Raw genomic sequence first — 27163 nt, 5'->3', positions numbered from 1 at the left:
TGTCTCCCCCTTGCGGACGCTAGCAACTGGAAAGTCGCTTCGCAGTTGGAGACCGAGTGGTGTTTTTCATGTTGTGTTACTCAGGATCCTTTTAGGGGTGAGGGGGGTTTGCAAAACTAAATAGGCGAGCGGAGAGGGGTCAATGCCTGAAATCCGGTATTATTGAAGAACAAGAAGTGATGAAGGCGCCGCAAGAGCTGTTGAAAAGGAGTCTGCACACCCCCTACAGATCTGACAAGACAGCGAATAGCGTGCATTTAATTGTAAAACATTAAAGAAAGACTTTTTTTTTCCTTAATCAAACCAGCGTGGGATTTGTTTGGAGATCGTTCGTTGTACACAGTTCTACTCGCCGTTTTTTGTCAACGGAGATAACGACTTTTTCTTCTTTTATCACCGTGCTGTGGTTCTTTTTTTGCTTGTGGAAAATCTTGGGACACTTGTTGAAATTTCAGAGTCTTCGCTCAGTGGCATTGCAAATTCAGGCGTACGTTACAGTATACGGACATTCAGTCGCAATATTGTTGGACCAAATATTTGAAATTTTACAGCCTTGTTTTTTTAACTAATTGAAGATTATTTTCTGGACATTATATGTACTTTCCAGCATTTGATATTGATTTGTGGCCGCGGGTGCTGTAATATGGAGTCTTTATAGTACAGAGGATGGAAAGGATTCTGTAACAGTGGATTCGGTGTTAGGTTATTGTGATTTTGTAACGAGATGCTTACTTTCGCCGTAAGCACTTTTTTAAAGTTCTTATAAATGCCGCTTTAGTGACATTTATGACCGTATAAATGTATATATATATACGCAAAATGCAAATTATTTCATAGCTTTTTAAGCGTTACGAACAATCTAAAATACTTCCTAAATACAATTTAATAAGTTTATTGCATTTTTTTACCTTTCCATCGCGGTAACTCCCATTGTTCAAAAGTTTCTGAGATTTTTTTTAACGAAGAAATTATATTTTTTAAAAAGCTTGGCTAAATAAAAAGTTTAGATGCTTGGCATTTTCAGTTTTAAGACATTTCTGACTTGTCAGCTTTCAAAACAAATTTTGAAAGTACATAATGCTGAGAAAATTTAGGACTGGCGCTAAATATTCTGTGAACTGTACAGAATAGCTTCTGAATGCATATCTAGCTACACTTTTGTTTACAAACTATTATACTATTGTCATCATTTCGGATACGGAGTTTATGAACAGGGAAGATGGATTGAAATAAGGACTTGTGACACCTGCTGTGCATTTTTTTCTTAAAGTCTGTTATCTATTTTTAAAAAAAGCAACTGAGTTTAACTTGTGGAACTGTGCGGCCCACACCATGTCCGGATCCCCGGGCTCGGGTGGCTCTAACCCGCGGAAATTCAGCGAAAAGATTGCGCTGCACAACCAGAAACAGGCCGAGGAGACTCGGGCCTTCGAACAGCTTATGACAGACCTCACTCTCTCCAGGGTAAGCAGATCCGCATCTGTAATCTTATAATACCGAATTAACGAATGACAACTTTATAGTGTGTTTGTATATATCTGCTCCTCAATGGAGAAAAGAAAGGAAATTAGAACTGTTCTGATAGAGGAAGAGGAGTAAATAGAGTTAACTTTCCTACAGCCCTGCCCACCTGAGACGGAAAGGAACAGGCAGGAAGGGGGGAGAATATGAACCCCATTACTGAGGCGGGGGGCGGTGTGGGAGGGCGAGTACGGCACCTGTCAAATCCACAGGTCTGAGTTCGTGTGAACAGCAGCGCCTGGGGACTTGGGCAGTCGTGAAAGCATGACAAGAACTGTTTGGCTTAGAAACAAGATGATTTTCCCAAGGAAAACCTGACACCTACGTACAATATTGCGTTGAATGGTATCGATACGTGCTTATGTTTCGAATAAAAGCAAAAATGTAGTCAGTGGATACTAAGGAAATTTTGATTTGAATGGTAGTTAGGCTTTAAAATAACATCTGATTTCGGTGATGAAGATACCTGGCGATCAGTTTGTGCAAGCACAGTTTACAGGTTTGTTTCTGCATTCACTATTTCAACTGTAAGCAGTGATACTCAGTTGTTTTACCCAGTTTAATGAGCACACGACCTGCCAGTGTACAGCATTCGTCTTGGCCAACTCTTTTTCTGTCAGTGACTGACACGTTATATTTAATGAATATGACAGCTTGGCCTCCGCAGTGTTTCTGCAAGGAAGCTCTCAGGAAATGACACTGTCAATTAAGATGTGGCCTGTGAGATTAATAAGGTTTAGGATTGCAAGTCCAATCTTCAAGTTTACGTTTAATAGAAAGCAGTGATGTTTGCCAACTTCCAAGCAGTGTAGCCATGAGAACTTGTCTTGATTATTCATGTGGCTTCACAAGGGTTAGGTTAAATGAAAAGTGTATCTGTTAAGAGATAAAGGAGAAAAAATAAAAGGATAATATTTTGAATATTTCAATTTATCTTAAGCAGAATGTGTAGCCTTCTTTTTTGTTGTATAGTGGTCATTTTTTTATGTTGCCACTGCTGTGCAGTGCGTCACAGTCTTATTGTGAACTTGCACTGTTCTCAGGGTATGCTGCTTTTACTACTTCAGTAATATAGGGCTGTGGTGGTAGGGGGCACATTGATGACCAACGTGTGAAAAGATCCTTGTTGAGAATCAGAAACGATGTTCACGCCTGACTAGGTTCTTCATAAATCGATGACATCAAAAGAGGTCTTTAATCTGCATTTTCAATTGTGCTCTGCGTTTTTGGATATAACCAGGGAACAGAATCTCTTGTGCATCGATGGAAGTATTCTCTATCTTAATGCTACTGGGACTGTCCGGATTTTAGTCATCATTTAGTAGTGTCTCCAGCATTTTTGAGCAACTGATGTTTTTTTCCTGGTTCCTGAATGTCCCATTTACCCTTTCCCTCCACTGCGCTCTGTTTTACCACTCCCAGCACCTACAATGAATTTGTAGCCCAGAATGTTTTGGGTTGTACTAATATTTCTGTGGACTATACAAACTTCCTAGCCTTAAATATTCACCAGTGAGAAAACTACCAGGCAGAAATTAGTTCACCGAAGATAACAAAATCACACAGCACTATGCCTAAAAAATGCTCCTTTCCTCCTCCGGCTAAAAGTTTGTTATGCAAATATGAATTAATTTCAATGTGGCTGTAAAGCCCAGGACATAGACCTGAGTTCAACTTGTTTTGAAGGGCTTTGCAGTCAGGAAAAATCATCAATATTAGCTTACACAGTACTCCAAAAATACAGTTTTTAGTGTACGTTTTGACATTAACATGGAGGTTTGTATTTAAAAACTGGGGCTTGAGAGAACATGCATGTGGAACATATTATACTACTGTATATTGTGATTCATTTCTTACAGCGGCTCAAAGTATCTTTATTGTTTAATTAGAGTAGTCAAACATTTAACCCAATTGTTTTCTAAACTAGACATATATAGGATTTTCCTTGCAATCTTTTACAGTTGATTATCCAAGTCATTCATTTCCTATTAATCACCTCAGAGACTGGTTCGAAATGTTAGCTTTAAGCAACTAATGAAATAATTAGACCACAACAACAGTTGGAACTGAGAACGTGGTTGGAACAATAACCAGAAGACATTAAGCCCTCCAGGAGTGACATCTGAGACCCCTGCTCTAAATTATCCTCATGTGCCTGTGAATTTGCGTGATATCCCATCCAGGTGTGTCAGGGATAGGTTCAGGCTGCTGCAGTCCTTCCCAGGAATGACTTTCTGAATTAGGTCCAGTCAGATTTCAGCAGGGTATAACAAAACCATTTATGTGATCACTGTGTGCAGCTTCATTTTGTCTCTTAAAAACTGATACCTGAACAACAGCCAGAACTTTGGGAGCCCATCTTTGTTTTTTACAGCATGTTAAACATTGAAGACAAAAGTCCAAAGGTATAAAGCTTTTGCTGCCCTGAAGGGAATGGTCGGTGGCTTTTCTTTACAACAAGTGGAATCAGTCCTTCTCTGTTTTTAGGTCTGTAGTTGTTGTTTTTTAATGTATTGGCATTTTCTTTGCTTTTGGTCCTAAAAACATGGATATTATCAAAATCCTGATGTTAAGTCCCACACTTGTCTGCAGCTGAGGCTGTGTTTCCTTTAATGTCACTCCCTGGGTTGATCAATTCATATGAGGACCTCCTTCATTTTTGGATGCATTTGACATCCTGAGTCAAGGAGGGCAGGTATTGAGTTGTATTACCCTGAGCAGTCTGTGTCAGGCCATGGAATTTGCTTGTAAGGCTGATAACTGTGGCTTTTCCCCTGACAATTGTTCTACCTTAAAATAACACTGCACGTACATAGTTATAAATGCACAGGACAATTCTTGGAATCTCCAAAGTTTAAATGTAGATGTTATCACCTTAAATCAATATGGTAAAAAAATATTTACCATTTTATGGTAAAGAGGTCATAGGGATTCAGCAGTATATACTACAATAATGAAAGCCACAGCAAGGTTTTTATTCTGTAAGCATCAATAGTCAAATGTGTAATAGTGAAACAGGTCATTTGTAGTTTGTTTGTTCTGCAGGAGATACATAACACCTTTTGAAAAGTGTCTGTGTGGTATGGTGCCTCAGCTTAAACTGAGCAAGTTCAACACTTCAATAAAGGAGAGAACTTTTCTGGGAAAAGACCATTTGAAAGTGTTTGTTACCTTTTAAAAATAACACTTTCAATCATCTTTTGTTTTCAAGTAACATCAGAACAGAGAGATTAAAATGTTTAAAATTGAAACAACCATGAAAATATACAAGATCCTCATTCATAACGTGTTCATACCATGGAGTCACAATGGGTGCTTTTGTAAGGGCTTTTCCACAGTCCTCAATAAAAAAAAGACTTGTGGTTTTGGAGCTGAACTGACTCCAATCACTCCACATGTCTCTTAAGGTGTGAACTGTCAGTGACCTCCTTCCAACAGAAGTAGTGAGAAAGTGAAGTATGTATTTATACTTTTTGCCCAGGATACAATTAAGGATGCTATGAATTTAGACTCTACTGTTTCAACATGTGATATAGCAGTAAATAAAGCCTAGTAAATATACAGTAGCAGCTCGGATGCTGTGAAAAAAGTTCCACTAGGTTTGAAGCAGCCTTAATGAAAAACAGCTTAAAAGTTCTGCTGTTTAGCAAAAAGATTTCAGATACTAGGCAAATGTGTCAGAATTTGGGATTATGTCTGTTTTAAGATGCTCAAGCAAAGCGCTTGAAGAAATCTTGAAAGGAATTTAGGGCTGGAAAAAGGTTTTGCAAAGTGTTTGAAAAGTAGCTGCTTAGAATGAAACAAGTTGCTGTACTTGGGTCAACTGAGAAAGGCTTTTCTTTACGGTACAGATGCTCGAGGCTTAGTTCCTTATAGAAATGAGGCTGCTGTCATGATGGGTTGAGTGAAAGGGTGGAGGTTTGGACAGAGAGCTTCTTTGTGTGGTCTCCTGTGAAGGTGCAAAGCTTGCGGGCTTCTTCATGGGGGTCAGGTGTTTGAGAGCAGAAAATCTTGAAGCCTCCCGGTACACCTATGGTCCCCCAGTGCTGTGCCTCCCTGGGGGGCTGCTCTCACCTTTTGGGTAGGAGCCCAGACTAAAACCCTGTCTGCTCTCTCAGGCAACAAGATCTGCAGATGTTAGGTGTGTTTTAGTTTGCCATCTGTAGCTAAAACAATATTTGATAGAAAGCAGTAACATTCATGGTTTTTCTGTTTGGTGTTCAGATCCCAGTTTAAACATGCAGTAAACCAGATCAGTTGAGCACACGATGATCTCATCTGCTGTAACTTCTTGTGCTGTTTCTGTGTAAAGAACGACGCCTTCTGAATTTTCTGGGTAAGTTACTTGTGTGCTCATTTGCGGCAGTTGTAATAAGCCAACAAGGCAAGGATCAGTGAGATGAGCCAGTCTTAGCCAGTTTTTCCTCTCTTGCCCTTGGGAATGCCAAGGCAGCTATCCCTAGCCAGGCCTGCCATGTCGTCATAGTGGTGTCCCAGATGTCTTATTGCCTGTGCCAGTTTAAAACGCCACTCCAGTCAGAGGGGACTTGCACCGATGTGTTTTTGAAGGACATAAATATTTCGGCAGGTGGGGGGTGGATTAGTAGTTTCACTAGCTCGCATGTGTGTTGTATTGCAGGTTACCTCACCAGTCCATTCAGATCCCGGTCCTGTGTCTTGCAGAATCATTGTTTGGTTACTAGACATGATTAGCAAGGCTGGTAAGAAATTCATGGGACAGATATTAGACAAGGGGATCGACATTAAGGGAAATCCTCTTATTGCTACTCTGGAGCTGAGCCTAAAATCTGCGATATTTAATCTAGGAGTCTAAGGACCTGTGAAACCTGTGAGCACAGTATACTAAAAATAAAAGGCTGTGATGTGATTCAGGCGCAGCAGGTTTGGATATCACTGCAATAGGGTGCTGGATTCTTTGAGAAGTCCACTGTGAAAGGGCGGAGGTTATTATAAATAAGACCGACTGAATAGTTTAATAGTTCAGTGCTGTATCAGGTAACATAGAGGCCTGTGTTTGGAAGAAGAAAGTCGTAGTTTTTGTTGTGGAAGAAGTGGAGCAGAGTAGTTCCAGCAGGAAGGTTCCCATAAAGCGTAGTTATGGCAACTTTCATATTGGGCTTGAGAGAGACAGGAAAGCTTGAAAGACACATTAAAAATACTCCTTTTCATGGTCAGTTGCCTTTTCACATATTATAAACCTGACTACAGCCATTTTCCTTTTTTTAATGTGTAAACCTCCATTCTTTGAATTTGTTGTTTTGTATTGTATATTTTGGTGTTCTGTGAAATAAAGTGTAAATTAAAATGTTGAGCAGCTCGGCTGGTTAGAGTGCCAGGCTGCAGTGTTCAGCAGCTCGGCTGGTTAGAGTTCTGGGCTGCAGTGTGTTCAGCGTGTTCAGCAGCTTGGCTGGTTAGAGTGCCGGGCTGCAGTGTTCAGCAGCTCGGCTGGTTAGAGTTCTGGGCTGCAGTGTGTTCAGCGTGTTCAGCAGCTTGGCTGGTTAGGGTGCCGGGCGGCAGTGTGTTCAGCAGCTCAGCTGGTTAGAGTGCCAGGCTGCAGTGTGTTCATTGTGTTCAGCAGCTCGGCTGGTTAGAGTGCCGGGCAGCAGTGTGTTCATTGTGTTCAGCAGCTCGGCTGGTTAGAGTGCCGGGCGGCAGTGTGTTCAGTGTGTTCAGCAGCTCAGCTGGTTAGAGTGCCGGGCTGCAGTGTTCAGCAGCTCGGCTGGTTAGAGTTCTGGGCTGCAGTGTGTTCAGCGTGTTCAGCAGCTTGGCTGGTTAGGGTGCCGGGCGGCAGTGTGTTCAGCAGCTCAGCTGGTTAGAGTGCCAGGCTGCAGTGTGTTCATTGTGTTCAGCAGCTCGGCTGGTTAGAGTGCCGGGCAGCAATGTGTTCATTGTGTTCTGCAGCTCGGCTGGTTAGAGTGCCGGGCTGCAGTGTGTTCAGCGTGTTCAGCAGCTCTGCTGGTTAGAGTTCTGGGCTGCAGTGTGTTCAGCGTGTTCAGCAGCTTGGCTGGTTAGAGTGCCGGGTGGCAGTGTGTTCAGCAGCTCAGCTGGTTAAAGTGCCAGGCTGCAGTGTGTTCAGCGTGTTCAGCAGCTCGGCTGGTTAGGGTTCCGGGCCACAGTGTGTTCAGTGTGTTCAGCAGCTCGGCTGGTCGGGGTACCAGGCCACAGTGTGTTCAGTGTGTTCAGCAGCTCGGCTGGTTAGGGTGCTGGGCTGCAGTTTGAATAAACACATTGAGAAAATAGAATGAGGTCGGTCTTTGAGATTCAAATTCTGCCCTTTGGTTAGTATGAAGAAGAATTGACTCCAGAATTTGCCTATCCCTGATCAGAATTGATAATTGAGACTGTTTACCTTACATTCAGGAAGAAGAAAAACAGTGCTTATTTATCCTGTAGCTTCTCAGGCTATGGTAAAACAGAAGAAACTTATTTTGCTCTAAATGACAAGTACTAGAGCCATTTCAAGTGCTGCTTTGTGTCTATCTCGAAACTGGAGTTATGTGTCATAAAGGAGTCTCTAAAAATGATTTTATGAATCCTTCACCACTGATGTAAAAAGGCACAGTAAAATCTTCAGCCACAAGCCCATGCTGTGGACCACTACCAAGACAAAGCAACCTTAATTTCTTAGTTGACCCTGATGCTGGAAATCAATTAAATAATTAAAACTTATTTAGAAGACAGCCAGGCTATGAAGTACAGTGTGGGTGGTGCTGTCTTGTCCTTCATCTGTCTACAGTGCCTTACCTGTTCCTGTCCTCCAGCTGCTCAGATTGTGTCCCAGGTCCTGACAACTCTGTTTTCCTCGGGAAAGGTGCAGTTCCAGAAGATCCAGCAGCTGCGCTTGTCACAGAGTCGGGTGCAGTACTACGGCGGCTCCTTGCCCAACGTCAACCAGATCGGCAATGCCAATGCTGACTTCCAGGTGAGCAGCCCTTGCGGCACTGCTGTTGAAACCCATCTCTGCTCTAATCCTTGACCTGTCTCCCCCTCCACCGCACTCACAGTAATCGCAAATGACATGACTGTGTGTAGCCAAAGGGTAGGCTCATTAGAGCCTTACTTGTCTCTGCGATAATAGGTCTCGGTTCTGCATAAGCTGAGCAGTGTTTTTAGGATCAGGTGAAATTGTACTTGGTGCCCGACTGTATGTAATTAAAACACCTTGAAAACGAGGACCTATAATTTGGAATCAATCAAGGATTACAAGTTTAAGTGTGTCACATCCTTGCTATGATCTGTTTAATTATGTAGGAAGAAGCTGCTATTGGTTCTGTGAGTTACAGAGTTTAAAAGCTTTGCCTGAAGAGCAGGAGCAGCCAGGGATAAAAGACCTGACTAATGAGACTCATGGTAAAGTTCAAGATCAAGTTCACATTTTATTTGTCATTCCAGCCATGTACAAGTATACAGTGGAGCGAAATATCGTTCCTCCTGGTCCACGGTGCAAATACAGACCGGACACTGACATCATAGACAGGATACACATAGTGCAAAGTGCAGATAGTGCAAGTTACTAAGGCAAATACATAATACAATATACACAATACGCTGGATTTAAAGCCTGCTTCTGGAATTGGAGTGGGTGCAAGTAGATTCCAGTGCTGCATCAATATGGTGTTTAACTGGTGTCCTTTGGGAGAAATGCACCGAGCTGTCTCTTTTTGATGATTATTGTAAAGCAGTGAACCCATTTTTATCTTGCTCTTTGTCTTCTTTTCATATCGCTGTGGAATATTATTGCTATTGTAATCGTAGAAGGTGGCCCATTTCCCATTTTGCTTATTTTTTCCTCGAGTTTGAAAAGTGAGTGCTCGGCGAATGTCCAAATGATTTTTCTCTCAAGATTTTTCAAAATCCCCTGTCAACCTAAGGCACTGAAAATCCTTTTCTTGGAAAAGCCAGATGGCCCAAGAAAATATAAGAATTCCTTTTGTTTCCAGGATTAATTGATTCTGTCAATTAATTCATAATGCTGAATGTACTGAGAAGGGACATTCCCTAGTAACTAATTATTGAGTCTTGTCATCAGTCCAGCAGTTGATAAGTCTGTGCCATTCCGAAAGACATGCCAGACAGTTTGTGGCTTGATTTCAACTCCTTTGAAGTATGTCAGACAACATTATGATATAGCGCAGTACATGTGCACCTCACTAGTAAAGCACCTCACTAAAAGCACTAGTGATGCCAAAGAAGTAACAGCATTTTTGTGATTTACTGCTGAGTCAAGAAGTTTTCATCTAGGAGCCAACATTCCTTAGTAATTGTGAGTGACAATATGTTATACAGGGGCAAACTAAGTTCAGAAACCTGGAAGGACTATAGTCTAATGAACTGACAGTCTGAATTCCTGGTCAGAAGGATTCAGTAACTGGCTAGTAGACTCTCATTTGTAATAGGGACAAAAAGAGCGCCATTAACTCAAAACAGTGCCCGGCATTTTTACTAATTGTGGCGTTGTGTTTTTAGTCTTCATTTTTTGCAAGCTAGCACCAGCTCGTTTCAGTATGCAAAGGATACATTACAGGTAGGGCAGACGAGCTGCACATTTTATATAGAAAGTACAATATTCTAATCAAGTTTGAAAATGAAGTTACAGTGTATATGAAGTGAACAAAGAACTCCATGTTAGTCTGAAGCATGGAGAATCAAGATGCCAATACCAGGACCCCAGATAATGTTGTCTTTAGTTTAATATTAGTATTTTAAAGTGATCTTACTATGTCATTCTGAACTTTGTTACATATTCTTAAATAGCCTGTCAGCCCATTGTTAATTTACATCTTATGGCATGTGACTACATAAGAAGGATGTAAGGTTTGTGTGTAGAGTTCAGGTGAATATGAGAGAGACAATCAAGGAATAGGAGCTCAGCCTCACAATCCACAATGATTTGTTTAAATGCTAAGTGCATATTGCATTAAGTTCCAAATTCCTTAACAGCACAGAAACAGAAAAAAGGTTCACTTCTCCACCTTCATTTATGGAAAATACATCCACAGATCACACAACAGGCAACACATTTCCATGTTTTCTTGGAAATTTTGGAAAACCAGACTGGAAACACCCAAATATTTCCGTTGGGACTGGGACACTTTTTTTTCCACCTTTTGAATTGGACACAGACTTTATCCCTGAAGGGTTGTGTGGAGGTTTGTGCGTTTAGGAAATGCGAGTGAATGCGGTCTGTGCTGTACACGTCTCCCCGCAGGGTGGCTTCCCCTCCGGTCTGGACAGCGTGCGAGGGACCCGACACCACGGCCTGGTGGAGAGGGTCCACAGAGAGCGCAGCCGCCTCAACTCCCCTCACCGGAGACTTGCTGACAAGCATGGACGGCAGATATCCTTTCACCAGCCCGCCCACTACCCACCAGGGGTAGAGCGCTAGCGGTCGGTCCCAGGGCGACCAAAGTTTCGTCTTCAAACGGGGTCTCACCATCAGTACTCAAGCAAGGGAAGTGTTTTGTGTGTTATAGTGCAGCAGCAAGAACAGAGACAAAACTGCTCTCCCTTCTTTCAGCTTTCCCATCAATGCCAATTTCCTGTCAGTTGCCAATAATAATAATCGGGACTCCATGCCACAGAGGTGTAGATAGGCTCCTGAAGGCGCACAGAGTTGATCAGCAGAGGCAACTGATCCCAGCTCTGACCTTCAGAGAGCTGCCTGAATACTTCCCCTTGGCTGTCAAGTGGACTGTTAATGTGCAGATAAAGTGTGTGAGGATGTGTGACTGTTATTGTATAAATGGGGTCGTGAAGGGCAACCTGAGAATTTGGTGTAACAGAGATCTATACCAAATATATTGGTCATACCAGGAAGAGATTAATAGCAGTTTAACTGCACTATATCAAAACAAGGAATGCATAATGTAATACAGCAGTCCTTCCTGCAGTACAGTGCCTTTGGGGTGATGGGAAGAAGTTGTTTAGAGTGTTATTTATGCAGGGTGCATGAGGATTAGCATGCTTGGAGTGAACTCTGTACATGTGGGTGCATCTGTGTGCACAGGCCTGGGGCTCTGGAGCTGGTCAGTGTATAGCCAAGGCAGTTCCACAGCACAATTGTGGGGGTGTAAAGGGGGCCGTTGAGGATGATTGTAGATCTGATGTGTTTTTGCGCAGGGTATCTAATGATATCTGTGGTGTGTTTGCGTATGTTAAGGCCCGTGAGTCCCAAAGTGTGAAAGGCAGAGAGGTTACCTGGAGGCTGGCTGGCTGGTTTGTTTGTGTTGTGATCTCTAGGGCTTACCAGGCCCGAGGAGACAGAAGGGGTTTTGTGTTTGGATCTGGTTTCACCTTCCAAGGGAATGGGCTCATGACGGGAGGGCGGGCACAGCCAATCCCACCTTCTGTTTCGTACTCCTCACTTTGCCTTTCTTCTCCTCTTTCTCTCTCTCCTTCTCTTTTTTTCGGCTTTCCTCTGTCTGCCTCCTCTCTATGAGCACACTGCCTGCTTTTTGCCTTCAATGGCCTTTCAGAGCACCGCTTTCAGGTATTAAATATCATTCACGGCCTGAGTTACTTTGGGAGATGGTGGGTGACGTATTTTGAGAAACTACAGGACCTGGCATGAGTGTGTCATTAAGATTTATTATGGGTAGATTTACAAAGTATCAAGGAATTTGTTCAAAGCACATTAATCTAAACAGTTTTTACCATTTCACCAAGGGAGTTTGGCTTCAGCCGGAAAAATTGTACAGTCTTCCAAGTTGGATCAGTACTAAACTGTTATAATAGCAGCAGCATTGTTTTACTTTTAAAGCTGATGATCTTAAATGGAAGGTCTGAATCGCTGGTGTCTTTTTTCTGAAAAGTCACATGGACTTTTCACTCCGAGTCTGTTGTTCACTAGCACATTTTGACCACACCATCAAAAGGGCTCTTAGGTGTACAGCAAAGCCATCTAGAGGTATTGTACAACACGTACTGAAGCTCTGTCTGCAGAAATGGAAGGAGTGTATCCCATGTTGGGGAACATTAAAGCAAACCCAGCCTCCGCTTCTGGGTGTTGCTGGGGGTGATCCCATTAGAGTCAGTACAGTCCCTGGCCCAGCAACTTTGTCAGGAAACAGACATGTCACATTTTGCTAAACCATGAGATTGGCAGAGATAAATTTGCAAGCTCTTTCACAAAAGAGGACTTTTAGAAATCAGGTCCTACAGTTCTTTCCCATGTGTCTTCGCATGATCACAGAGGGGATCTGACCCCCTTGCAAGGCAACAACTGAGTGGTGGATACCACATATGTTCTTTATGTCTTTTTGTATGTCTCTAGGGCTGCACACTGCCGCTCTAGGGTTTCTATAGAAACTGTCAGAGGCTGAGGAGGAGATATGAATCCTCAAAGAAAGCTTTGATTCATGCACAGCGATGAGAGCTCAAACAACTGGGTCCCATTGGGGTTAATCCCTGTAGGTTCACAGATGTGCGAGTGCGTGATGCTGTTTGGAGGCAGCAGTGTTATGTAAGCACTTCACTGCCTGACGTCACACTCTTTGGATTTGAGTAATTCCGCTCCGTGAAAAGCTACTGCCTTGATTCACTTACAGGGAAAGACGCTGATAACCCTCTGACTCCCGGCAGCCCGAGCCAGAAATGCAGGAATAACCACTCCCATCTCCTCCTACCTCAGAGAATTGTTATTGCCTGTTTGCAGTGTCCTTCTCCCACTGCTTTAATTTGCAGTTAGACACTATAGTCCTTATTCAAGATTTAGTTTAGCTGCATTTTAATCATTGGACACTCAGGTATTGCCTTCAGGTTCAGTATATTTGGGAACAGTTAGAGGCTACCAGACTAAATACGTGCCCAACGCACAGTGCTCTTGGATTGTGTCTTTTGTGTAGTTTACTGTTTAATTTCAGGAGCTGTTCTGAATATGGAAAGGTCAAATGGAGTTCAAAGCTGAAAGAAAGGAAACTGAATTGATTTCTTTCACTCTTGTGATGCCAGCCTATAACTCCTCCTCCTCCTTTTCCTTTTCTTTCCCTGGCCCACTCTGATTTCAGGGGGATGCCGTTCCATTTCTCCGTCAGCTTTCCAAGAATTAATCCTAGATTCTGAGGATCATCACGGAATGTGCTTAAGAAAGTAAACAGTTCTGCTAGCAGTCAGCTCTGACTGCTCTGGCATGAACACCATCCCATAGGGTCCTAAGTGCGAGCTTAAGCAGTTTAAAAATATTGCCAGCATTTGCTTACATGAATGGTTAAACCTTCTGGTTAAATCTGCACATAATAAAATAAAAGAGTGTTATTATTTTTGTCATAAAAGTATTGTGTGTATTTAGACTTTTCAAGTTCTTTATTGTTTATTGAATTTGTTGCAGCTGTCTGTGCATAATGGTGAACAGCTTATTCACATTTAGTGAGCAGTGAATTAACGTACAAATACTAATGCACTGTCCACAGTGCTGTGGTTAGGATTTTTCCATTCATTTTTCATTGAATTTGAGGCTAGCATTTTATTATATCTGATTTTATTTTCTCCTTTAAGCACCAGATGTCTCCTACAGCGAAGTCCAGTTTTCAACAGATCAGTTTAACTGCATTTACATTAGGTGGGATAAATGAGCAGAGTACTATGTATTACCAGCTGTGTCTTTGATTTAGTGCATCTGTTTCACTGATTGATCTCCAGGATTTTGTGTTTAGAAAAAACCAAGTTATCTAGAGATTTTCCACAGAAGCTAATATTTCCCCATTAATTCATTTATCTGCTGAAGTGGATTTCTAAAAGCCATCAAACAATTCTTCTGATTTGTTAAAAAGGTGCATTGAACCATATGGATCCCCTCAGATGAGTGCAAGTGGCTTTGTGGTCATATAATACCTGTTGCTTACTGGCTCTTCCCATGGCTACAACAACTAAAGGCTAATTAAAACTGAAGAAATCTCCCTCTTAATCCATGTCTTCCGGCTTTGGGTATAAGAATAAAGAAAACGTGTCAGCATCTCTCTTTGATTAGTACATAAGCATCCTGTGTGTATGTGTCTTGACACGTTTTGTGGGCCTGTTGGCAGTATATTTAGATATTTGATCTGTTATCAAATAATTAAATATCTATGCAATTCACTGTAATTGTTCTATGTGATGTTTTCAAGTTATTTAAATTTCTGCATCTGCTCACTGTATTTGGTAATTCAAATACTAATCTGACTTTTTGAGGGTCTAGGCAGTTACTGTAGGCAGTGCTTATCTCATTGTGTTTTCCATCTCCTGATGAACAAGGGACTTTGTTACTGGCAAGTTCCTCATTGCTTTAACAGAAATGACTGCGTCTTCCAAGATGGAGCAGATGTTTGATGGTGAAAGTGCCAGGACTTTTTTTCCTGCTCTTTGTCTGAAGTGCTTCTCTCTTGGACAATGCAAGGAACTAAACACTGACAGTTGCAAGGGGTCGATAATGTTGCCATTGTTTCACTGACCTTTGATCAAGCCTGTATTATTGTTCAAGTCTGCCTGTTCCAGGACTTTATTGAAAGTCATATGTTTTGTCTTTAGTACAGTGGATTTTTTTGTTTGTTTTTCTTAGTTTTAATTGTGCCTATTTATCTGTTTCTTTTAAATCGGTTTAAAGTTTATTTAACCACTGGACCACACTTCCCCCAGACCTTTAACGCAAATCTCTTGAGCTCACTGCCTCTCCAGGCTGTCATCCTAAGCAGTTGTATTATATTGCCTCCCTGCCCTTCAGTTTTAATAAATGGAATTCAATGCCTCTCAGTCTCTCAGCTCTACAATTACACCACAGTGGCTTCTGGGTTCTAGCTTCTAGAACAATGCCTTCCCAGTCCCTTGTCTCTTACTAGATCTCTTGGCACTTGGCTGTGTTGTGTTGCTTTGCTATCAGTCTATGGTGATGTACAGGTAAAACAGTTCTTAAGTTGTTTTAATGTTATTATGGATTTTGATTTAATAAGTACTTGAAGGTTTGAATGTCCTCGTGTGAGTTGCCTTTGAGATGAGTTTTCCTTGACTGTGAAACGTTGAGAGCTCTCCATACGGATCGGTGTACCTGTCTCCACCCCCTGATAACAGCTGGAGAAGGTGAGTGCTGCATTTTCACTGACTATCCAAACCTGGGTTCAGTCCACAAGCCTTGCGAGAAGCATGGGTACATATTGTAGAATCTGAGCCACGACTAAATAGAACTGGGTGACACTTTGTTCAGACCCATCAATGATAAACCCCAGACAGATTGGTTGGAGCAGACCCTGGCCAGGACTCAGAACTTTAGCCAATACTGAGAATAGGGAAACAAAAAATGTACAGATTGATTAGATTGATAAATATATTTTTGTCCTGCCACACCATATACAAAATATATATCTTTGAAAAATCAAGCATTTTTTTTACTGTTTTCCTTCAATGTCCGTAGAAGCAGTGCATTACAAATAATTTTTGATATAATTATATACATTATACTGTTTATTAATGAAAAGCAAAAGGATTTTTTTCTTCCAAAGTAAGCTTATCTTAATTATACTGCACTTCAGTTTCATCAGCGTTGTGTGCCCCCAGCTTTCAGTGAGCTACTAGCCAGGCTGGTATTTTTGCCTGGGGAGAGCTACACCTACAGAGGTATTTCTAACAGATTAGCATTTTGGCTAAAGGTCAGATGACACATTGAAGGAATCTGTTGGTCGTGCTTGTGTGTCGTCTGTGGGGAATACCTAATACTCTCTCTTCACTCTGCGCTGCACCAAATGGAATAGCAATTAGCTATATTAAAAAAAAACAACAACACGCAAACCACATCTCTCTGCAGTTCAGTTCAATTGGCTATAAGCTTTCTTTCTCGAAGCAGGCTGGTTGGACTGGTTTTATTTTTCCTGTTTTTATGAGTAAGTGAATTATGGCCTGTAATAAAAAGCTCCCAGAACTCCTCTTGTTCTATCTAGTGTGGCTCTTTTCAGCATAGGGAGGGACACAATGAAGCCTGGCTTCTCATTGCACTGTTATAGTGAGGGAGCATCAGTTCCCTACTGTGTACAATACAGCTAGTAAAGCAAAATGGGTCCACGCCCCTGCTCCATTGTTCCACCTTCACACAGGTCTGATGCCCACTGGTAGATAAATCAATATTAACATATGTCTTAAGAAGTAGAAATGATACTATATATGCATTAAATGGGGTCATTATTGTAGTGGTCTACTTTCTATATGGAGAGTTTAGCTGATTCTTCTTTTTTTTATTCTGCTAGACACTGTCCATGTCCATTTTAGATTTTTTTAAAAGATTATTTTAAAAGGTTAGCTTTTTACTGCCAGTCCTGCAAAGCCCTTTGTAAAGATATATTTGGAATTTTCAGAGCTCAGTAAAGGACTTTATTATTTACCACTTGTAAAATATGTGTATTTGAAAACATCAGGGTATGTTAACCAAGAAGAACGACATTACTGGTCTGCACCCACGCACAGTGCTCTTCTGAGTTCTCAGAGAACTGCAATGTGCCAAAGGGAATGTGTGCACTAATACTATGAATGCAGTGTAATGATAAATATTGTAATTCATACTGAGGGTGAATGATTTATAGAATGCAGGAACAGTAGTCATTTGTGTTGTAAACATTTGCGTTCCTGTGCTAATTGGTGGGTCATCATACACCCACAACTGGACTGAAGGGTATTAAGACATAAAGGACTAGGCACCTTTAAACAAATTCCACAGCACGATTTCCCCTTTTTTAATGCTTCAATGGGAGTGTAGCTGTTGAGTAACAAATGGCATTGTCCATCAAGGAGCCCTGTTGCCAAACCTAATGATTATGTTTAGTGCAGTTCCAATCAGATTGTCGTGAACATACGCTTCTTTGTCAAAGACAATTTTAGCAAAAATAACTGCTGTAGGTGCTTCAAACACTTGCCAAACACTGAGGCCGTGTAAAATAACATATCATTGAGGAAATGTGCGTGTAGGTTATGCTTTGTGAAATTGGAGCTGTGTTTTTTTAAGACCTACCCTAAGAGGTTAAAAATTGTTTTTATTTGTTGATGTTTTGATTATCAATTTTCTTCAAGTGTTTCCAGTCCTGGTGAGATCCCAGTACTAACCAGCAATATTTCTCTCTGATTCTAACCTGCCGTTTTTAGCACAGATTGCTGTAGCTGCTTTTCTGTTCTTTTTCCAAAGCGTATGTACTACTAACCACAGCAGCTCTCCAAAGGCAGCCTTCCTCCTCCTGTTACCCCAGGTTACCCCTTCATTTTGTGCAGGCTGGATGCTCTGGGTTGGCTTTCAGTACTTTCAGCAGCTGCCTCTCCGGGTTGCCAAAACTGGGAATAGCCAGTGTGAGTGGTCATGATGAAATGTGTGTATGTAGAGGGCCACAGCCTTTTGAAATCTTTGCATATGAAGGAAAGCATGTTGCACAGAAGCCAAGAGACTCATCATTACCTTTCTGTTGAATACTTAAAAAGTGTCCGAGGGAATTTCAGCCTGATTCTTTATGAGTAGAACATGTTTTTGGTCATCAAAAGGCACTGTAGTGTTCACGTAAGCACAAATAAAGTTAATAAATCAGGCAGTGACTTGTTTCCCAAGACTGTGACCAACAGAATTTATGGTCATGATTTCTGTGTAAAAACAAATCAGGCATAGTGCTAGTCATGAATTATATTGTCCCCAAATTGAAACTCTTATTCATATTTTCACTTGCGGTTGAACAGATCATCCTTATTTATTTGCTAAGCAGACTCCTTTATCCAGGTTTAAGAGAGAAGACCTGTGTGTTAGCCGTGTGATTCAGCAGTAGCAGTCTGGACTGTGTTGTGTGGAGGAGATATAGTGAGGAAGAGGACAGATTCTGGACAGTGTGGGGAAGAGGAGAACGTGCTCAGGTCTGGATTTCATGCCTGTCTGACTGGGCATAGCACAGGCTGCAGAGGTTTCAGAGGATTTTCGGCTGTTACGAGGCTGAGTTTGAAGGGATTGGGAGACAGATACTGCTGGAAGCCCCCTGGGAGTGGGGAGCGGGAAATGTTTACAGCTAACACAACATCTGCGGCGCATTACTGCAGGCCACATTGGAGAGGATCCATTAAGCCTGTTAACCCTTACGTGACCAGAGCCTCAGACAACACAGCTGGTTCCTGCAGCTGGGAGAGTGCAACTTCACCTTGGTTTCCTAATGTGTGGCAGATTTCTCAGGTGGATTTTTATTGTGCTGTAATCCTCTGTCAAAAAGTAAGTGGATACTCAGCCTGTAAAGCAGTGCAGTATATATAGATGTGTCATGATGAAATGCTATTCTTGTTTACTACATTAGTTAAATAGTTCCAGACATCTTGTACATTCAAAAAGCAAATTATTCAATAATCTAATTTGTACAAACCTCCCCAAGACTGTTTCCACTTAGGAGTTCACAATATGTTGTTAGACACTGCAAGTTAAGTTTTACTCCAAATGCTCAAAGTGCACAAAAAGCTCTCAAGCTGTGTTTTCATAATAGCGCCACATTGAATCGTGCTGTGATTGCTTTTTCGTTTTTCCTTTAAGTACTGGTAACACCGCAGGCATTAATTGAAACTGGAGCTGGGTTACACACCTGCTAGCTCTGAATAGAGTCATTTAAACCCTTCTCCTAGGAGAGTGAAAAGTCAGGTGGCTGGTACAGTGAGCAGTAGCTATGACAGGCATGTCAGAAAGCAGAAACACTAGTACATCCTAAGTCTTGCCATAGGTTAAAACAGGCCAGTATAACTAACTGGAGATTCCTGACACATGGCATTGCATCAGGCTGAATAATGAAAGCCATCTACTGTATTTCAGTTTCTGTTTCTGAATCTCCCAGACTTCTCAACACACCATCTGCATCTTGCAGCCCATCTGTGCACAACACAAACACCCATCCCCAGCAAATACGGCCCTGCATATGCATCGTGTACAATCTAAATTTGAGTCAGCTTCTTCCGTCTTATACTTAAAGTTGTAGCAGAGACTATATGGTCATTTTCATCATTTTTTTAATAAAAGGACTTGAATTTAGGATTTGAATTTTGACTCCTTTTATAAACTGATAATTTCATAATGGAAGCTTTGAGTCCTAGATCACTGGCTGATACCCATCTTACAGTTTTTTTAGTGACTGCATTAAAATGTTTTGATGTTGTAATGCGGAGTTATCCAAGTTCAATAGTTGCAAACCTCTTCAGACTCGGACATGAGACAGAATCAGGCATAATGTCATCTACAAAGGTTCTGTTGCACTCAAGGATAAAGTCTGTTAAATTGAAGACGATGCAAGAGAGGGAAAGGAAGGGATACGATGGAGAGGCCTAGTGAGGGCCTTTTCTTTTTCCAAAGAGCACCGTCTCCCAGAGGAGAGGCAGAAAAGGGAAAGCATGTTTTCTGGGCGGGGCAGTGGCGGTCCCCGGAGAGGAGCGGGACCGGCCTGTGTCTGGGTACAGCGGGACCGGTCAGAGACGGCAGTCTGTCCCCGCGGAGATCCGCTCTGCACAGCTGGGCCGGGTCAGCAGTGCAGGTCACTGCTGCTCTGCCTGTCCCACGCTCTCCCACTGCCTCGACCAGCTCTTCCCAGACTGAGCCCTCTCTCGGCCCAGCCCTGCTGAGGATTTAACCCCTGAAGGAGAGAGCTTGTAAACTGCTGCCTACTGATCAGCAAGGGACTCGCGCCTAATGGAAATGAGCCATTAGGAATACCAAGCATACCTCTTTCATAGGACCTGCTCAGAAATGACTAGAGGTTGCGTCTCTTTCCAATAAAAATCATTAATATGTGGTGAGGATGGTAAGCTCATTAAAAAATCAGTGATAAACATGTCACATCCCTTTTGTGCATGGAACTGAAGCACATGAATGTAAGTGTTTCATATTTAAATCTATATGGATGTAAAACATTTTCGCCAGTGACTTATATAGGACATTCACAGTAGCTATGAAAAGTATCCCCCCCCCACCCCAAACTTTTTTACATTTTATTGTTTCAATATGGAATCAGAATTTAACTGGGAGTTTTCGATTGACGGAAAACGCTCTATAAAGTGTCAAAGTGAAAACAAAATTCTACAAATCCTCCTAAATAAATTATAAAATGGAAAATAACTAATTGTAGAAGTATTTATGCCCTTTGAGTCAATATTTGGTAGCAAAGTTGGTAAACAGCAATTTTCAACTCCTGCCACAGATTCTGGATTGGATTTAGGTCTGGGCTTTGACTGGGCCACTTCAGAACATTTTCCTTTTTTCTTTTTCAATCTTTCCAGTGTGGTTTTAGCTGTATGCTGTTGGTCATTGTCCTATTGGAAGATGAATGTTATGTCCCACATCTCTTGCAGCCTGCAGCTGGTTTTCCTCCAGCATTTCTCTGTAATTTGCTGCATTCATTTTTCCTTCAATCTTCACAAGTCTTCCAGGCCATCATACAGCGAATCATACCCATAGCACAATACTGCCATCACCATGCTTCACAATAGTGTTGGTGTTCAAAGAATAATGTTTGTTGTTACGTTTTTTACCAAGCATAATGCTTAACATTTTGGCCATAAAGGTCAATTTTGTTCTCATCAGACCATAGAATCTCCTGCATGCCTTCTGGCAAAGTATAATCGATATTTGATGTAGGGTTTTTTTTGTAACTTTCCCTTGAAGCTCGTGTTTGTGAAGCACCCGGGCAATTGTCATGTGCAGTTTCTCTTATCTCAGCCATGAAAGACTGTATTTCTTCGGAGTTGTCACAGGTCTCTTGGTGGCCTCCCTGACTAGTGCTCTTCTCTCCTGGATATACATTTTTTGAGGACCCCCTATTCTTCACAGTTTCATATTTTCATATAGTGCCATATTTTCTACATTTCTTTCAAATGGACTCTACTGTGCTTTGGGGATATGTAATACCTTGGAAATGTTCTTATATACTTCCCCTGATTGGCGCATTCAATAACTGTATCCCAGATTTACTTTGAAATTTCCCTTGTCTTTGTGATGTAGTTTTTGTTTGTCACTCTCCCACTAATCAACTGTGGGACCTCCCAGAGATAGCTATATTTATCCTGAACTCAGGTGAAATACCCTAATTGCACACAGGTGGACTCCAGTCAACAAATTATGTGACTTCAAAAGGCACTTGGTTGCACCAGAACATATTTGGGTGTGTCATAGTAAAAGGAGGTGAATAATGATGCAATCACTTATTTTCTGTTTTATATTTATAATTAATTTAGGAGGATCTGTGGATTTTTTTTTACAATTTGACATTATAGTGTTTTATGTTGATCAATGGCAAAAAATCACACATGAATGCATTGTGATTCTATATTGTAACATGGTAAAATGTGGAAAAAGTCCAGGGGGGGGGATACATTTGATAACCAATGTACATATATCTTCATCGAGTTTGTCTTCCATGGTGTATACGTACCTTCTTATCTGTTGCCATCTATTTAAGACTGTAGATTTTCATTTACAGAAATCCTTATAAACAGAGCATTGTACGTACCCCAACATATACCTTCATGTTAGCATGTTGGAGGTAGGAGGAGAAAAAAATGCCTAGAAGTATGAGAAAAGCTGACCTTGTGTAGAAACACTAGTTAATATCAGTTTATATCATGCAAATAAACCCTTTCTGTTAATTGAAGTACATATTGCTGGCTTCCCTTAAGAAATCTCAAGGATACCACTGCAGTGTTTCTGCAGTTGCAAGCCCCGTAAAGCATCATTCGACTCCTCCTGGCTCTGTAGTTCGGAGTTGCACTTTCATTTTATATTCACCTCTAAGGGAAAGCAAAACACCATGTCTTGATCTCCCAGAGACGTATCTCCCCCTGCCGGTGAAATTTGGAATAGCAAGCTACTGAAATTCCAGTCAATCATCTGAAAGACTTCAATGTTGAGGAAAAGTAGACCAGACGAGCAGAACAAACTGTTGTTGCTGCCCTTCAGTTTCTATTTGATTTTATATGTGTTAGGCATTATGATATAACTCTGGAATTGTCATGTTGAATGCTGTTGTAAAAAGGAGAAGAAGAAGTATTGATTGGCAAGTTAATAAGATACAAATAAAATGGTCTTCTTTGGATGTTTAATCAGAGGTTTGCTTAAATCTCTTCTTTATGGTCTCAAAATGTAGAGTTTTGAAAGCTGAGTATCACTTTCTTAATGGAAGTGCAGTGTGCTGTTTTAAGGTGGCAGCATGGTTTATGACATTCTTAATACTTTTTCAGTCCTCTGGGCTTCTTTGTCTTTCCCTCTCACTGCAGTTAAGCTCAGAACTTAACTGACCCTTTCTAGCCTGTCCTCTCGCTCTTAACCCAACCCCTACTAACCACGACCAGGGCAGTGCAGGCGAGGCCTGGGATTGTAAACTGTGATGTTTCCATCTCTGAAGGGAGCAGCAGTCCTGGAGCGAAGAGAAAAGGCCCGGATTTAGATTAATATCCCAGCTCAACAGGTGAACTCTGACCTTTGCTCACACAGACCTGCTACATCTGGATTGATCTTCATTTTCCTTCTGTCACCCTCCATCTTTTTTCTCCTCTTTATTTTTATCATCCTTTATTCCATGTTTCCCCATTCCTTTCACAGTTTGTTCTGAATCCTGACAAGGTTTTAATTTGGGGGTAACTAAGTCTGACAAACATCCTTGTGGGGGTTCTTCGCTTTGGAACATTTGTCATTTTCTCTATGTTGTATGACTTGCGCAGTATAACACACTTGTTTCTAATCCTGTTAATGTAAGGGGTTAATTACTTGGTAAGTGTGACACCATATCATTTTCACGAGTTATGAATTGCCTTTAAGTATTGCGCCAAATGTTGTTTTTTTTTTCCCCCATCATATTCTGAACATCTTGTTGGATGTTTGATGTAGTTCCTGAATCACTATAATGTGTTTGTAGACCCAATCCTTTGTGTTAACTGGCTGCCTGGAGGGAACTCTTTTTTTTCTGTACCAGAATTGAGCCTTTTACTATATATCTCTGTGATCTCCCATACTGAGCACAGAAAGAACCCCCTTTATCTTCCTTGAGAAAAAAAATCCATCCTGAAAGAGGATTCCAAGCCAAAATGCAGGCTCTGGCGACCAGTAAAGAGCACTTAAAGGGTTTTACCTGGAAGGAAGCTGAGAGTGAGTGTGCAAGCGGAAGGTGGCAGTGACCCTTATACCTAAACCTGATTCATCGCAGCAGAGTTGAATGAGTGTTTCTGTACAGTGAAGAAGAAGCAGCCGCTGTCAAGGGTCTAATGTGTCTGTCTTTCCTTTTCTCCACACCACACCCCACCAACCCCAAAAGGACGAATTCAGACTCTGCCCTGCACACGAGCGCCTTGAACCCCAATCCTCAGGATTCTTTTGGAGGAATGAACCAGCAGATGGGCAGAGGGCCCCCACAGCGCAATGGTGAGACAAGGCCCACTCATCCTTTTTAATCTCCACCTTCAAAGGGATTACTGTGGGGGTGGGTTGAGGTGGAGGGGAGGGTGCCACCCAGAGCCTATTTCAAGATTAAAGGTACCACGGCACTGTGGGATTGTTGTGGGCTGTTTGTTCATTTATTCATTTCAGGAAAAAAGATGTGGGGTTTTGAGTTCATAGTGTAAAGAAGTCCAAAAATACAGAAGAAAATTTACTTTAGAGATTTTTTCCTTTTCTACATTTTTCCCCGCATTTATTGTGGAGAGCACAGTCCACTGTTCTTGCCACTTAATTGTTATAAAATGCAGAGAAACAAATTAAGAATTGTGCTTCGCACTACAGCTGTGGTCTTTCTCTTTTTTCCTTTGGTTTCCTACAGTATGGGGGCCACAACAAAAGTCAAAGAATACTGCAATAGAGTAGCCAAGGTAATCTTTCATAAGAGGTAAAAACAGCATTTCAGAAGGGAGTGTAGCTCGCACAGGGAACTGACCACCAGCTGTTGCTGTCACTTGAACTGCACTGAAGCGTTTCTGTCAAGGTGATCTTGCTTGTTTTGATATTTGTGTTTAAACCACTGGGTCACTGATTAACAGAGAGCATAAAGTACATCCTGTATGACACAAGATGCATCTCTGCAGCTAGAATATGTCTGCCCTGGAACACAGTGCTAGTCGAAATGTGATAGTTCGTTCAAAGGAGCTCGTAGTTAGGGCAGTGCTATCAAGGCATTACCCAGGTCCCACAGGAAGCTTTTAACACATGAAAGCACTTCAAGCTTTTAACACATGAAAGTATTTGTAGACTTCTGTTTCTGGTTACTTGCAAAACAAAATGCTTGAAATGTTCATCAGAATCTAAACTGGGCATATAAAGTTAGAAAGGGTTTTGGTGAGATGGCTTCCCTTCGTACAGATTTGAGGTCTGAGCACATGAAGTAGTGGACAATGTTTGCTCCTCCCGACCTCACAGGCATACAAGACTCCTTCTAGGTCCTTACTCTCTCCCAAGGAGCACTTAGCACTGCACTTCAGCTGACGTTCTTGACAAGCCTGGCGCATAGCCTTGCTATGAGGAGCTATCAGATTCCAGCCATAAAAGATAAGATCAGGCTGTAGTTTGATAACCTGACGAGTTTAAACAGGATATTTGGTAAAGATCTGGGGCACATGGGGTAAGATCAAAACAGAAAGCAACTGAAGAAACCTCAGATGGGCAGAGCAGTCTTTTCAGCAGGTGTCTTCACACAGTGCCTGGAGGAGAGAAACATAATAAGGCACCTGTTGAAATGATTGTCAGCTGGAATTACTTTTCATGAGTTTTGTTCAGATTTCTATTGATTTTTTTTCCTCCCTCGCAGTACGTCTGATGTTATGGCGCCACATAAAAATGACGTTAAATTAAATGCCATTGATTTGTGCGGCACGTCCAGGCCTGTCCCTGCCTGATGTGACATTGCAGTTCAGAGTCCCATGCCGTGTGGCCTCTCCTACTGATAAGAAATCTCTTTGGAGGCTGGTAGCTAATTGACTGTCTGTGCTAATGAGCTCGGACAGGAGGAGGGGCCATCTTAGCGGGGCATGTCAGGGCATTTGTCCTCTCCCACAGATCACGGTGGAGAATAATTGACTTCAGATGGGATTTGGGCTAGTCGGATTTTAATGTAAAAAGTATTCCTTACGTAATAGATGAGGTGTAATTGACAATTAAGGGATTAACAGAATATCCTCTCCTCTTTGTCTGGTGCAACAGGGCCCTGTGATGGAGTACATTCTTTGTTGTGTCTGTGATGGCAGAACCAAGATATACGTCGTAGTATTGAGTTTTAAGTTGAGTTTAACCGGCTCTTCACTGGGTCCAGTAAAGTCTGTTAGCAGACTTTTCATTGTAAAACATAGTCCTGCTTTCTAAAAAATGACATAGTTCTGCAGAGGTTTAAAAAAACAGAAGACAAACGCTTTGTCAGAAAGCTGGCTTCCAGCCTGCAGCAATAGAGAAAAACTAAAAGGTAGGAGAATAGAGCCCTGTTGTCTTCTGGGTTCTCGCCGAGCAGTGAAAACAATGCCTCTCTCTATTTCTCCCGCTGGGCCTTGTGGTCACAGCTTATTTTCACTCATTTCTACCCTCTCATTCATGGCAGACAAGTAGCAGAGCCAGGTTTCACATTGCACACAGCTCTGAGTGTTTTCCCACACCACACCGTTTCAGAACCAACAGCAACAAGACAAGATGATTCAGCCGCTTACTGGCAGACCGACCGGTTTAGTGACAGTGAAGTATAAAAATGGCTTGACAAACTTTACAATTATATATATATTTAAATTTGCCTGTTTACGTTAAGGAAGAAGACGTGAATTCTTTGTGACTGTTTATTTTTAGACTATTGTTCAGTGAGGTAGATTGAGTTTGTTGAGGGTATGGATGTGTTATCTCAGCCATCTCCAGTGATGTGTACAAGGGAGTGGTAGTAGATATTTTTAAACTTTCATCATGGAATCTTTTTGATGCCTTTATTATTTTTGTTGGTTTTTTTTTGTTATCTCTGGTTTTGCTGGTGGTTCTCCTGCAGCCAGCGTCAATGAAGCTGATGTGGATGGCTCAGGAGAAGGTGAGTGACATTTTTCTTGCTGTTGTCATCCTGACACTTGTCTTGCCTAGCATGGTAGTGACTTCTTTGAAATGCAGACTGACTTGTTTATTAAAGGAAATTCAATCTGAGATAGTTGCTCAATTCAGCTGCCTCTGGGTGTGTTCTGCTTCAGAGATCCTGCCTGTTGCTGTCAGTGTAACCAGTCTGTCAGTGCTCTTTCACTCTCCCTGACCCTGAGCCTAAGTTGAAAGTGCTCTTCCTGTGGTTGGCAGCTCCTCTCTGTTTCCTGTTGACTCCGCCTACATATCTATTCCCTAAGAAAAGGTCATATGGTCTCCTGTGAGGCAGCCAGCGGATTACACAATTCTCTGGGGCGTCTTTTGTTCACTCATTCAGTCGCAGACAGTGATTTATTCAAGCAGTTACATTCTGATACACTGGAGAGTGCCTTGAGTCCTCTGTCCTCGAAAGACTCAGAGCCACTCAGTTTTGTGCTAAGAGTACTTGTTCTTACACTTGGCCCTACATCTCATCACGTAACTCATCATCTCTCTCTCCTGCTTCCAGTGTTCTCCTTCCCAGCCTTGCCAAACGAAGAGAGCCTAATGGGGGTGAGTAAGCCCCTGCCCAAACAGCTGTGGGAGGCCAAGAAGGTGAGT

The 27163-nt window shown here is 41.8% G+C and overlaps 1 protein-coding gene across 4 annotated transcripts in view; it reads left to right on the top strand.

Annotated features, from left to right (window-relative positions):
- Positions 1-78: 78 nt before the first annotated feature.
- crtc3 (CREB regulated transcription coactivator 3) overlaps positions 79-27163 on the top strand; it is a 36838-nt gene continuing 9753 nt past the window's right edge. Inside the window, exons 1-8 of one of the 4 annotated variants that reach the window (XM_088921858.1) lie at positions 79-1464; positions 8354-8464; positions 10751-10879; positions 15527-15588; positions 22887-22949; positions 23793-23899; positions 26484-26522; positions 27072-27157. In XM_088921858.1, the coding sequence (XP_088777984.1) occupies positions 1333-1464; positions 8354-8464; positions 10751-10879; positions 15527-15588; positions 22887-22949; positions 23793-23899; positions 26484-26522; positions 27072-27157 (729 nt within the window). In that variant the 5' untranslated portion in view covers positions 79-1332. The remainder of the gene's footprint in view (positions 1465-8353; positions 8465-10750; positions 10880-15526; positions 15589-22886; positions 22950-23792; positions 23900-26483; positions 26523-27071; positions 27158-27163) is intronic. The other 3 variants (XM_088921860.1, XM_088921859.1, XM_088921861.1) reach the window with 3 other exon arrangements.

Source organism: Atractosteus spatula, chromosome 7, assembly GCF_055471065.1.
Source record: "Atractosteus spatula isolate fAtrSpa1 chromosome 7, fAtrSpa1.hap1, whole genome shotgun sequence".
NCBI lineage: Eukaryota > Metazoa > Chordata > Actinopteri > Semionotiformes > Lepisosteidae > Atractosteus > Atractosteus spatula.
Note: the sequence above shows the minus strand (reverse complement) of the source record. Positions and strands in the feature narration are given on the sequence as shown.